General features: G+C 33.4%; 1 protein-coding gene across 4 annotated transcripts in view; it reads right to left on the reverse strand.

Annotated features, from left to right (window-relative positions):
- LOC139695511 (unconventional myosin-IXb-like) overlaps window positions 1-15,168 on the reverse strand; it is a 53,922-nt gene that overhangs the window by 24,348 nt on the left and 14,406 nt on the right. For 2 of the 4 annotated variants that reach the window (XM_071594311.1, XM_071594310.1), the window contains exons 12-18: window positions 8,705-9,010; window positions 7,791-8,031; window positions 7,300-7,457; window positions 6,963-7,188; window positions 3,249-3,479; window positions 1,304-1,452; window positions 21-209 (exon numbers count right to left, since the gene is read on the reverse strand). In XM_071594311.1, the coding sequence (XP_071450412.1) occupies window positions 21-209; window positions 1,304-1,452; window positions 3,249-3,479; window positions 6,963-7,188; window positions 7,300-7,457; window positions 7,791-8,031; window positions 8,705-9,010 (1,500 nt within the window). The remainder of the gene's footprint in view (window positions 1-20; window positions 210-1,303; window positions 1,453-3,248; window positions 3,480-6,962; window positions 7,189-7,299; window positions 7,458-7,790; window positions 8,032-8,704; window positions 9,011-15,168) is intronic. The other 2 variants (XM_071594313.1, XM_071594312.1) reach the window with 1 other exon arrangement.

Consider the following 15,168-nt stretch of genomic DNA (forward strand, 5'->3'; position numbering starts at 1 on the left):
TGAAATATTATCTCACATACCTGGCCCATGTTTTATCATGAGGGCTGTAGGTTGTTTCTTCACCAGACAGCAGTTTTTTCGGTTTGGGTGATGGATTTTTATTAACCTTGCTAGGCATGATTTTGACATTAATGCTGGACTGGTGATTATAGGATACAGAATCTCTATGGGGAATTTCAGCTTCACTATCCTCCTGAATTCCACTGCTCCTGAAATTCAATAAAATAAATAAGATATGAAGAAAATTGCTTGGGATTCCTAGTGGGAGTGACTTCCTCGGAAATTATTGTCAATGTCAACCAGATGGTTTTGAGAAATCAATGCATCAAAGTTTGTGAAATAGTTGAGGCCACTGGGATATGATGATTCAGAAAATGACTCACGTCATATGATAAGCTCATTGCCAACACACATGCTTATTTTGAGGACCTTCCAAAATCTTATTTTTATGGATGACTTGAAGAAGTTGGAGTAGCGCTAGGAAAAGTTCATTGAGCTTAAAGGAGAGTTTATTTAAAAAAATCACCCAAAATTATTTGTTTTTCTATTTTGTCCTAAGGACTTAATTAACAACCTACGTAGTTTCCCACACCTGAAACTCCCTGCTAAGACTATTTACAGTGCTTCATAGTCCTATTTTGTTGAAAAAAAAATTAATTCTAGCAGTAAACACAGTTAGTTTCATGATGGAGTGACACTTGATTTCATGATGCTTCACTATGTCTACTTTGACACACACACACCAAATTCAGAAATAATTTGCATTTTTACAAAATCATAAAAATTTAGCATGTTGGGCATTTCTCTTCGGCACCAAGAAAAAAAGAACAAACAAGAGAACAAACAAGAGAGACTATACAAAAGAGAACAAACAAAACAGAGAGAGAACAAAAAGGAGAACAAACTATATAAGGTAGACATTGTTCCACAGAGAACAAACTATATAAGGTAGACATTGTTCCACACCAAATGAGTTTCATGGCTTGTTGGGAAATAAGTTTATGGGGCAGGAACACAGGAATATTATTTTATTTGATGTAAAGAAGGATAAGTTTGAAGCCAAGAAGTAAGCAGAAGTGAATTAATTTTCTGAGGACAACAGGAAAAGGAAAAATTACTGGATACAATGATTGAGAAAGATCCCAGATGAGAAATATAATACATACAAGATAATGAAGACAAAAGAAACCTTAGTGACAGGAAATTTCAGGCAGCAATACAATCATAACACTGATTTCATGATTTATTTTAATTATAATGACCTAATTCTAGCAGAAAAGATAATAATTAGCAAATTACTAACCCTTCTGAATCATCTTTGTCAGCAGAGATGTGCTCATCCAGCTCCTCCTGACTTGATTCCTTTGACATAAAAGCTTCATCAGTGCTTTGTGCAGAATGAGTATCAATTTCCTTTTGCAGAGCAGATACATTTTTCCTAGCTTGCAATACCTGAAAAAATCCAGTTAAGTCAATTAGTTCAAATATAGAAAATACGATTGGCTTTGAAATTACAATTATTCTTCAAATAAATAATTGGTTCTGCTATCCACAAAACTTTCAATCCACTCACATTTAACTTATTTCATTTTTGCTTAAGTATTATACTCAGAAATCCAAGACAGTAATGTGATTTATGTGAGACTGTGATTTATTATATGTGATATATTACAGACGTTTGTGATGTACATCATAATGAGAATTTGAGAGCACTCATCTTGATATTAGAAAAGAATACAATTTTTTCCATTTTGCCAGTTTACAAAATTCACTAGGATCACAAGTTAATGATTATGGTATGATTGGCACATTTAGTACACCAGGACTATTCCTAATCATCCAGTATACTGGATTTTGCATAAGATGGGAATGTATCAATTTCTGTATTATGCATTGCCTAATATGCATGAATTTAAACAAGCTAACTAAAAATGTTTACTACTATCCTGGAATAGTAGTCAACATTTTTAGCTAGCTTGTTTAAATTCATGCATATTAGGCAAAACATAATACAGAAATTGATACATTCCCATCTTATTTGTATCAAAGTCAAAGATAACTGGGTTCACGGAATGTGTAGGTAACTATTTGTTAAAAATTTAGTTTTTTGCATTGTTGATTGTTAAGAGTTTTTGGTTGAGTTTCTTAATGACATTCATATAATTATTATTGGTATGCCACCATTTAAGGTAGGCTGAAACAGACCAATCATTGCTACACTTTCGAAGTCCATCCAAAAATACACAACCTGACACCCCATACTACATGAAACTGTTCTTCAATTCAGCATACTTCCTCCCTTTCTTCATCCCTCCATCATGCTTAATCTTTCTCTTCCCTTAACTTGCATGCCCAAATTTCTACCCTCTACCACAGTCTACAACATCCCATTGCCAATTCAAAATGCTCTCTAATCTTCATTTTTGCCACTGGTGGATTTCTTCCAATAATCCTCTCTCTTTGCCAACAATGCCTAGCATTTTCTCATTAGTTTTTGAAAAACTGAGTTCATATACTTGAGGATAATTTTCTGAGACACACCTGAAGATGTTGCACAGCTACAAAACCTAGGTCTAGTATTAAAGATTTATGTGAAATTAACAAAGCTCTTATCTGTGAACAAAGAGTACACTTGTAGTAGCAGTTTTAGGGGAGGTGACCGACAGCTAAGGTCATTTGCACCATTAGGGATGGATGGGATAGGAGGAAGGGTGGAGAGAAACCCAGCATCGGCACTAGCCTACTCTTAACGAAAGGTGCCAAGGGGTCCGTAGTAGTTAAACATCCCATTCAATAGACAGCATACTCACTAAAAGTGCTCTCCACAAAGCACCTCAAGGAGGAATCAGGATACCACTGTAAAATACCTGCTGCCTCCAGGATTTGAACCCTGGGTTCTGATTGTGATGCCAATACGTTAGCCACCACCATCACAATCCTAAGTGTACACTAATTTCCTTATTCCCCATTCCAGATTATTTCTTTATTTTCCTCATTATGATTTGGAATCTGATTTGAAAGGATTTTCTGTAAGCAAATCTGCCCTCATCACTTTAAGTGCAACTGATACATTGAGACAAATTTCTATAAATACTGCCTTGTAAAAATCATTAAAGATAAAATAATTTCCTGGACCTGATATGATATCATGATTTCTCCTGTAGACCAAATATGACAAGAATACCACCTCTCTACATCCTTCATTTAGAAAAGTCGGTATAAAAGAATTAAGAATAATTCAAACTCACCTGTTTCCTGTGACCCTGTCTCCGCTTCAACTCCTCCAACTTTGCCTTGAACCTCTCACGAGCAAAGTTTCCTCTCACATTAGCCTGGAATCTCACTACACTATTGCATAAATTATTGTACCAAGAGCGTACTTTGTAACCACGCCATATTTTTTGAATAATAATGGCAGCAGTGTGCCTGATCTTCAGTTGCATCAACTGACGCTGTGCAAGGACCATTTTCCAGAATGACTGTAATATTCAAATGAAAATGAAGACACCATAAATAATAATAAAAATTAAAAATAAATAAATGCAAGAGATATTGAAAATTAAACATTCTGATCAATGGTTCAGCAACCTAGATCAACATCTATCACAAGATTGATGACATGATAAAGAAAATCTGGTGGATGATGAAAGATGTGGGCAATTAGTGAGATGAATATCTTGGAAATATTTCCTTACATTTCACAAAATTTCCAATTAAGTGTATAGGGAGTGGCAATCCATGCCTTCTTGCTTTATACAATGGTTGTCCTCTTGATTTTAGGATTGAAATCTAACAAATGAAAATTTATGCTCACAGAAACCCAGGGCATAATTGCATACATTTTTCAAGTAGAAATGATCATGACAAAGTATGCCTATATTATTAAACTCAAAAAGATTATTATCACCCCATAACTTCAGTCAGACTGGAGGCTACTTTAGCGATGAAGTTCAGTCACGGCTTGTATCAATACAGGCAATTTCATTGCAGTAGTAAAATAAGGTAAAACTGGAAATTATAATCACTTTTTATTGTTCAAACATCTTGTGCCTTTCATTTAAAGCTAGAAGTTCATTTATATCAGGCTCTGACTATGCTTGTTCCCTGTTCAAATATTAACCTTCCAATTAGTTCGAGGGTTTTATACACTCAAACCAGGGTCAGGCTATCATCTGACGATTCTATTTCTTTATTAGCTTCTAATTCTGTGAGAATTGCCAGTCCAAATTTTTTTACATGATACTAATACTCACTCCAACCTCACAGGAAACTGGCCTATTTTAGAATTCTAATGGAAATATAAACTAATGTATAAAATGCATTTAAATGCATAGAGCAAACCAATCAGAAGGAGTTTAGTAGCATGTTCTACTTTAAAATGGAACAATAATTTACTTACTACCTTGAACAAAAAGTTCCCGGAATAACCACCGTGTGGCGCTCCCATCGTTCCGATTTGAGTTCTGTTTTTTTTGTTAAATTGGTACATCTGTTGTTGATATTCCCTTTAAATCTTAGTGTCATAACTTGACATTTGCAAAAGTTACGTAGCCAAGAGTACATCTATCTCTGTGTGTGTTGGCGATTTTTTACAATTGCAGAAATGGATTTAAATTTGCAACAACGAACTTGTATTAAATTTTGCGTAAAAAATGGATTTAGTGGCGCACGGACGTTGGAAATGTTGGAAAAGTGTTTCGGCAACGATTCTCTAAAAAAAACGGTCGTTTACCAGTGGCACGAGCGGTTCAGAAGTGGTCGTGAGTCAATCGAAGATGATGAACGCAGTGGCAGACCATCGACATCGAAAGTCGGTGAAAAAATTGATAAAGTAAAAGAAATGTTGGTCAATAACCGCAAATTAACCATCAGAGAAATAGCGGAGGACTTGAACATTGCCTATGGATCCGCCCAAGACATTGTGGTTAATGATTTGGGTTTCCGTCGTGTAGCAGCAAAGTTGGTGCCAAAAGACCTCAATTTCATGCAAAAAAGAGACCGTGTTGACGTCGCAAAAGACATGATTTGCGAGGATGAATCCGATCCCACATTCATCAAAAGGATCATTACTGGAGACGAGACGTGGGTTTATGAGTACGACACGCAATCCAGACATCAGGCAAGTGAATGGCGTTCACCAAATGAGCCGAGACCAAAAAAACCACGTCGTTTTCAGTCAAAAAAGAAGGCAATGCTGACGGTTTTCATGGATTACAACGGTGTAGTGCATCATGAATTTTTGCCAGAAGGCCAGACAGTAAACAAAGAGTATTATTTGGGCGTTATGAGACGTTTGCGTGAAGCAATTCGCCGAAAGAGACCAGAAATGTGGGCAGAAAACTCGTAGATTTTGCACCATGATAACGCACCGTCGCACAGTGCTATCATTATTCGTAATTTTTTGACGAAAAATGCAACAAATACCATCCAACAGCCACCGAATTCACCTGATTTGGCTCCCTGTGACTTCTTTCTGTTCAATCGAGTTAAAAAACCATTACGGGGAACGCGTTTTAGCAGCCGAGAGGAAGTAATGGAAAAATCGCAGGAAGCACTGATGGACATACCGAAAACCGACCGTAACTTTTGCAAATGTCAAGTTATGACACTAAGATTTAAAGGGAATATCAACAACAGATGTACCAATTTAACAAAAAAAACAGAACTCAAATCGGAACGATGGGAGCGCCACACGGTGGTTATTCCGGGAACTTTTTGATCAAGGTAGTATCTTTACTTTCACTTCAATAAACTACATACAAATGAAGGTAGAAATGTCCCTCCCCCTTTTCAACAGATCTTGCCACTTTGAAAAAGATCATAGAAGGTATTACCATTATCAATATTGAAATTCGGTTAGTAAATGCATTCACTTGGCCACAACTTTAACCATTGTAAGTGAGTTTGGATGCCAGAGTTTCACTTCTTCCCAGTGAAAGTATATTTTTGCATAGATATATATGGCATTACTAATGCTGATATATAGTATCAGATTTATAATGCAGATGAAATTGGCCTGCCATTACTGAGGAGCTTTTCCAGAATATATTTTAGCATGAAATGGAATGTCCAAGGATCCTAGATGAAATATCACTCCAAGTCGAGTATCTACACTTTTAAGTGTGCTCATGCAGGTCATAGCCACAAGTTGAAGAGTGTTGCTGTTGGAAAGTATGCACAACCCCTAAGTCTGAGGAGGATAATGGTTTCCTTGTGAACTTTTTATACAAATATGCAATGTTAATATGATTAATGAAAGAAGCATCAAATTGTTTTCATGAGAATAAACAACATTACCAGAGAGAGTTCAAACAGGGAAGACAATGCATGGGTATCTTGATGATACATTTTTTAATTCTATTTCACATTAACCTATTATTTTTTTAAGAATTCTCAATTTTACTTCATTATTGTTACTTATTACTCTTGAATGCTAAGAAATTGCCCATGGCCATTTCAAAATTGCCACTCATAAGTCACTTTGCATATTAGCCATCCCCCTTAGGCGTGAAAGAAGCTTATTACGATGCATATGATTGACATTCCTGTTTTTACAGCTCACAATTTAATCAACTATATCACAGTTAAAGAGAATATGAACCATTTTCATCAGAAATGCTTCCTTTTTTGAGGCAGCATTTATTGTAACGTCATAAGCCAAGTGAGGCTTAAGGTCACTCAAACCAGAAACCTTAGCCGGGACTCATCACATTACATTACAGTTATTTGATTATATCACAGATTAATAAAACAAATGTACCGATAATTTATCAAATACTTTGATAAAATACTTGACAGGAATATATATTGTTACTATTATGAAATAACTTGTGAAAAAACTAAGCTTTTACACTAATTTCATTCATTTACACCATGCTATTAAAAATTAAAAAGATATATCCCCAATTTTCTCTCCGACAGAGCCTTAGGAACACTACTAAGATTTAAAAGCTATTACATACCTGTGCAATGATAACCGATTTACGAATGCGAAGGAAGTGTCGCCTCTCTAAAACAGCACGGAACCATCTCTGAATGTTAATGATACTGGCCATTATCTGCTGATGAAGTCTATAATCTAGTTTCACTTTCTCAGATTCCCTTAAAAATATTTTGGACATCCCAAGTTGATAATTATCACGGTTTAGATTCAAAGTGAGCAGAAAATTTCGCACATCATACTGAGAACTGTGAAGAAAAGGAATTCAATTAGACACTGACCACTAGTGGGGCATTATAAGCACTTCAATGAATAAATAAAATGGTATACAAAATAAATAAATAAAATGCCTCTAATACCTCAATAATCCTTTTGGCAACAATATGCGGTACAGCTGAATAAACTCCTCATATGTTAAGCGTACATTATACCCTGCTTGCCGTATGCGAACTGTCTCCAACATACCAGTGTACCGTAACTGTCTTTGCACTGTATCATCATCAAATTTATTAGGAATCTGAAAAATATCATTAGTTTTCAACATTAGCAGAGGATACATAAAGAAAAATTAATTAGAAAGGTGATTTTACATAAATCTATTATTATGATAATGAAAAAATCTTCCAAGTATTTCTTCTGCAATGAATCAACAGCAGTACACATAACATACGTACACAACATGACATTTTTTAATGTTACTCTTTGTCAAATGACGCATGTAAATTTAAGCAATTTGACCTTTGAATATTAACAACAAACTGCTGTAATGGCAACATTCTACATTAATTTAAATAACAATTTATTTCCTCAATACCAGATACACTTTGTAATGTGACAAACTATTATTTACCTTATCACTATTGCTTTTGATGCAACGAATGAAAAATGGATTGGCTTGGTTCAATGTATCCATCAAGCTATGAAGCGATTGTTGAAATTGCGCAGTTACAGTCAAGGGCTGTTTGCGAGCTCCAACACCCTTCAACTGACTGCTACCATAACTTTGAGTTCTCCCAGCCAGTGTTTTAACAACTTCCAAATTCTTAAGTCCTTTCTTGCCCCTTTCCCTTGGTCGAAATGATTTATTTTTCCTGAAAAAGATATGCAAAAATGAAACATTTTTCTAGAATCGCTTGAAAGTTAATAGCAACAAAATAAACAAAATATAATGCCTTAACTGGCAGTAAATAACAGCAGACTCATATCAGAAAGAAATAAATAATAATCCACAAAACTTATGCAACCAACTTCCAAATCTTTAAACACTACAGACCACAAACATTAAGCATTCAACACCTATACTACAGAATCTAAGCACAGAAAACACATTGGCACATTAAGAGAGAGACTCACATTGAGCAGACAATAAATAGACATGCAGAAGGACATTACAAAAGCACATATGTACTACCTTCAAAGATGCTTTCAAGTATATTAAAAATACTTAACGACAGACAAACGAGCTGGTTACATTTATCACCTTATTACTCAAGTAGTGCATAAAAGAATTATCCCAATTTTAGACCCTCCATTGACAGTGGAAGATGAGAAACCTAATTTTTTTGGATGAAACTTCACCAAAGTCTTGATTAAACATTAAAAGCCTAAAAAAAACCGAGACACCAATATAAAATGCCAAAGCCAACGTCCTGAGCAAATACTGCCACTGAGTAAATGCCACTGACAAAGACAACCGCATTTCCCGCATTAACACATGCAACTGCAGCCACCACCACCATATAAAAAACTTCTTGTAATACATACATCACTATCTGATTAGCACGCTCCAGGACCTGAGCATCACTTGTGCCAAGAAATGAATCTAAAGCTCCAACTGATTCCCTCCTGCTTCCTTGCTTGCCCATGTATGCTTCCTGGCTTGAGACATGGTCCATTGTGGAGACTGATTCTTTCCACTCGCTCAATGACTTATGACCCGGGGGAACGTTTTCTCGTTGTGCTTGTTGGCGCCATGCCATAGATGCATTTTTAGCGTTAGGAACTATAATTTCATTGGCTAGCGTTCGTTTGGGACTAATAGGTGCATTGCTAGAGCTGGGCTTTCGTAAGCTGAAATCAGATATGCACAGAATAGTTGATAGTTTGATATTACATTCTGATAAAATAATAAATATGAATCATCCCGTGCGTAAATAAATTTAGCACAGATACTAAAAACAAAACCTGTCATACATCAACATAAAAATCCAAGCGAAAGCTTCAAAAATTGTTTTAAACACTCATTTGCAGAATGTTAAAATTGGAGATACCAAAGTGAAAAAATTCTGCAACTCATGTTGTTCAAATGGAAATAAAAATTTCTCAAAAAGAACCCTTCAAGCAAAACATACAAATTGTCTTAAAATTAATAAATTAAATTTATTTGGGCATTAAGACATTTTCTCCAAAAACATTTTTAAATACAGAATATTAGGTAAATTTAAAATTAAACACAATGCGGCACTTCTTGAATACTGCAAAATCTTTAAATACTCTTAATTCTCATAAAAATAGCTAATGTAGCATAGGAAATAGCAACATGAAGTAACACCCAACCCTAAATTATTAAAATAATAAAAATACGTACATAAACAATTAATGACAAATTTATCATCAGCTCTTTGTGTGAACATGAGTTCAAAATTAAATACCTTTGCCATTTTCTACATTTGCTGACCATGGTCTTTATGCAGTCTCATCTTCCTGACAGTACAATTTCATAAATGATAACACAGACATAATAACAAAATACAATAACATACATCTATTAATATTGAAAAGGTGAATTTATTTCGTTTGGTACAATTTTGTTCCCATCCAAAATGTTGAGCATGAATCTTCGAATTTAACAGAAGTAATTTTTCCCCATGGAGGGAATGAAGAATTTAGCACTATTTTTGTGTGCAGAGAAAATTAGCTCATTAGTTTGATATAACATTAGTTTAAAAATATATCCTTTCACCCAAAGAGATAATTTTGATCTAAGAATGTATAGCATATTGTTTCGTGTGATGATACTGATATCACACTATGAACACAAAACATTGACCATTGCAGTAGCTACTTTGTGCTGTTAACAAGCTAAGCAATATAATGGAGAGAGAAAAAACAATTAACAGTAGAGTCTAAAGGGAATCCGAGGAATGGATCAAGGTGAAACTTGAAAAGCATTTTATTTAGCATTTGAGTTGATCAGTTGAGTTACATGTTTTTCCTCTGCATATTCTACATCTGATAAGCTTGTGGTCATTAAAGGCTATCTTGTTATGTTGTGATTGTTGGTAATATCCCTGTTCTGTAGATAATTATTCTGTGAACTATTGGACACATTTTTAACTTCAGCTAATACATACACAAAATATTGAGTTCATTCGGAGCTTGAGATGACATATGACCATTATGCTTTCTTTTTTTTAGGTAAACAGTTGTTCAATAAAATTATCTGCAGCATTTAAAACATTGAATTTTCTCCCGGTGCAAATAAGCTAAGCCGATGTAATTTTTTTGCTGCCATATTGTCATATTTACAATTGAAATATGTTGTATTGACAATATGAATAACTTACTTCTACAGTCCTGAATGGTTTTTTCTATGTTTCACCTCAAATTTGGATTAAACAAAGGGTTTCATGATCATATTAGAAATTAAAACTCAAAAATCATTCATCATTGTTAACCAGAAAAAGTTTTCATTTATCATGTCTTAAATTAATGACATTGTTTAATACCTACAATACAACCTAATCATGTCAAAAACCAATTTCTACTCCCTTTAAGATTGATAAGGGCTTTACATTTCTGTTTCATAGGAACTGGAATTGGGAAAAATTAAAACGCCCATTTATGCCATAAATAAGCCATTAATTACATTCTAAATGTGACTACACATTTTGAGCATTGTACAAGTACAATGTATGCAAAATTATTCAGAAAAAAACCATGCCAAGACCCCATCCTAAGACCCTTATTTCACAAAAACCGTGAATAAATTTTTGAGATAGTTTAATGGCCTTAAGACTTAACCTCACAAAATTGGAACAACTTTAGTCAACATCTTACAGTTTATTTTAAGAACACACACATTTACATCTCAAGACCTCCAAAAATTTTTATAGATGTTAATGATCAAAGTTAGATTTATTCAACTGGCAAATATGTTTTCAGAGGCAATAGCTTTGGATAGTTATGACTTAAAACAACTATCACAGTAAAAGTGGCCAACACATCAAAAAGCTTAAGAATACAAGTTGTAAACTTGATCAAAACATTGGAAAAAAACAAGCTAAAACATAGACACACAACACTGAATACTAACGAAATAAGTATGTAACACATGCATATAGGGGCCACTGGAAAGGAAAAGCAGCTTACCTACTATTTATTTTTGTTTGGAGTTGAAACAGAATCTAGTAGCAGTTTGGGTAGACCTATTTCATAGGAAGAATTCCATTGCCTAGTACTAACATGAATTGTTAACTTGATTAATTTTTAATTTAATCGAATATATTTAACCGAGTGAATCTTCATTTTGCATAAAGGAATATTGTAGTTTTAGCATTTATCCATGCATGACCCAAAGCAAGAATGATTCTGGTTTGACTAACTTTCCTTACAATTACTCACTCAATGGACAAAAGTAATCCAACTAGTAAAATGCAAAGCTACTTTCAGCTGCTCCTCACGTCAATATCAGAATCTGTATGACCATTTACAGGGCTAACAATCCCTTATGCTGTTAGTTTATATAATATGACAAAATTCAGCAGCAATGATGAAAAAATTCTACAAACATAATCAAACATAATACAAACATGACACGATTCTACAGTGCTAAAAATAGTTACCCATAAAATTAAGCCTTTTTGAGTAAAACCTCTCTCTGACCAATCATTGTATCATTAAAACATCTAGTCAATAAAAACCCTTAAAAGACACATGCTCATCAATTGTCAAAGTTGTATGTTCTTAGATAAATTAGCGGAAATCGTGCATATAAAACAATAACAAAGGGAAAAGGTGGTTAATGTATTATTGAACTCTAATGTAGTCTCACCTACTAATGTAAAGTGGAATTATAATGAAACCCTCAATATCAGGATTGAACTCATAAGGTTAAGTTTTTTCAAGTAGGCTAAGTTTTTCATGCATCATTTACGAAATAAGTAGGTTGCACTCCATAATTTCTAATAATCAGGTGAAATGTCTACTAATTCACATATTTTTTTAACAGATTGATTTTCTCCTTACTTCCCCTAATTTACAAAACAAATTCATCATTTCTGGACATTGAGGTGTATCCAAGATGCATTACTAACGAAATAGAATAAAATAAATCATCTATTTCACCTCTACATTTCCAAAGGCAAAAAGTAATGGCATTAGAAAAAAGTAGAAAATTAGCTTCACAAGACAGCAATTAAATATTCAGAATTATTACATTTTCCACAAATTTTGACACCATTTCGTCTCAATAAGACAACAAAATTTTATTTGAAAATAAAAAACCTTCAGAGTGAGGTATTTATTCGTACATCTTGACATCACATTTTTTTTGTTTGAAAAGAAGTATTAGCCATAGGATGAACAACTGATGGGTCTAATAAATCGTCAGCATGGAAGATTGTGTATAATGAATGACTCAAAAGTCATAATGAGGGCAAAACACACATATATTTGGGAGAAATCTATTTAAATTTTGTTTAGATTTTTAGAGATCCAATGGTCCCTATTTTATCATTTTTCTATCTCCTCATTTCCCACAGTTCATTCAATAAGCATCAGCTAGGATTTGAACCTACGACCTTTATTTTAGAAGGTGAGTACCTTACTCACCATAAAAACCATTCACTAACATGAAAGGATGGTTATAATTAACCCTGTATTTTAGCAAATATCCATTAAGTTATAAATTACCACTACCAATACACCATTGTATATGCTCCCGTTCACATCTCACTTCTTTCGTGGTAACATAAACATGCTTCTAACCTAATTGGTAAAAAAAACCAGGCAATGCCATGTTTGTAAAATCTTGATGGTAGAAAACAACAAATACATAGATACCTTGTGACCCAATGATGAGAGGTTTTACTTTAAAAGATGAAATACACCAACCATAACTTTTACCTGTAACTGTAACACTCCCCAATTTCACCAACAATTACAGCAATAAAAACAGCTAATTAAACAGCTAATTCAACTTATTTCATGCTACAAATGACAAACACATTAAATACTTACAAAGCAAAGTGTATAAAAATAGCTAAAACATTACAATAAAAATAAACTATAACAAAATAAATCACCAAAAACATGTTTTGGGACCAGTGCCTAAGAGCAATCTCAGAGCCAGAAATGAATTTCAGGAGAGATCATTCTCACAGCTAACTCTATATACTGCATTGAACTGACCAATATTTTATTAAATAAATAAACAGTGATTTGCAAATTTTGTTTTGCTAGACTGCCATATCTTGTAAATGCTTTTGTTGGAGTATGATGATGAGCTGCACAATTCTCTTTCCCAGAATACCTAAATTAATACTTATTCATATATTTTCTGTCGATTTTTGGGAAACTATTGTATAATTTTGGTAATAAATATCTACGTGTAATGTGAGCATTACAACATAATTTAAGATGAAATTCACCATTCTAAAATTTTAAATCAAAATGCACTAACCATAATTAGAAAGACAATATTAAGTGATCTCTTGGTACATTTACACACAACATTTGAATAATAAAGGTGTACAAATTCCTTACTAAATAAATTGCTGTTAAAAATTGATCATTTTACATTTTAAAAAAATGTTGGAATTGAAAATTGTAACAAAACAATATGGATGTTGATACACATTCCACAATTTCTAAGAGCACCAGTAATGATATACTTGGGTTTCTATATCAACTTCGTGCATCATAAATGTCCTGTTATTAACCCATGAAAAAAATGTTTGCTTGTTTCCAAGAATATGTTTGCATTGTCTTTTGGGACGGCATAATTGTGTATTAGGGACATTGATTCATACTTGTATAAGGCACAAGCCTGAGAAGCACATGAGATTACAGCATATCATGTAACCAGGGATAAACTGAAGCATAAATTTTTCCTGTCTACATCTATGGATATACATCAACATAGTTCAAAGATAAAAAAGGCCATATATACACCTGGCTTCGCTATGCTCCTTCATAAAGCAATGTAACAATCTATGAACACTGACAATCTATCAATATTTTGCACATTTTCTGCTCTTTACCTAGGATATAGCTCACTGAAAATGTTCGGCTTTAGTGTTAACTTTATTTGCATCATGCTCCAATGGAGCTGACATTGTTCATTGTTATATTAAAACAATGTATCATCAACAAATTATTGTAGGCAAACTTGATTCATCATTATAATCAAGTAACGTTGAGTAAGGTATGTCTATGCATTAAAGGTTGACAAAATTAGAAATTGAATCGATACAGATGATAATGAAATTCAACACAATGGAAAAAAAACTAAATGACAATTACGCCTAATAATGAGAAATTTTCACAAATTGCACAAACTTTGAATACACATTATTTTAAGAAAATATAACAATGAGTGATTGAATACATGTATACTACGTAACTTTGGCATAATTGAAAGCATTTTAAAAATTAAGTTAAGAATCAAGAAGCAAAAATTAGGTGGAAATACTTATGACTGTGGTATTGATATTTTGTATTTATTGACGGGGATACCAGAAATGACATGGTTTCTGGTTCCAGGGATTTTCCAGGTCTTCAAGGATGATAATTTGATATTCAAGGTATTTTGCAATCATCTATACTATCCTGATACTTGAATGTAATCTAACAGACACTATTAAATTTGCATCAGCAAACATTTCAGCATTTTCTCATGCAGCATAGACATTCATGGGAAACAATTACAGTAAACTCTAAATTATTCATATGCGGATTATCCCTGCTATTTTTTTCTCTTCTCAGCAACTCAAAATATTAGTAAAATTAAAATTATAAAGATAATTATATGCTTTGAAAGTTTGATACACTTTTTTAAAAATATTAGTTTGAAATACTTTGGCTTTTTTAAAAGTTTTTTCATCACAAAAAATCAAAAATGGTTTAAAGTATTTATGTTGATTTAAAAATTTTTGTACCATCCATAGTTTCCCATTATGGTTTTCCATGCATTCATTAGCCCTGACAATTTCATACTCTCCTGTCAA

Source organism: Hetaerina americana, unplaced genomic scaffold (assembly GCF_022747635.1).
Source record: "Hetaerina americana unplaced genomic scaffold, ioHetAmer1.1.p SCAF_6, whole genome shotgun sequence".
Classification (NCBI taxonomy): domain Eukaryota; kingdom Metazoa; phylum Arthropoda; class Insecta; order Odonata; family Calopterygidae; genus Hetaerina; species Hetaerina americana.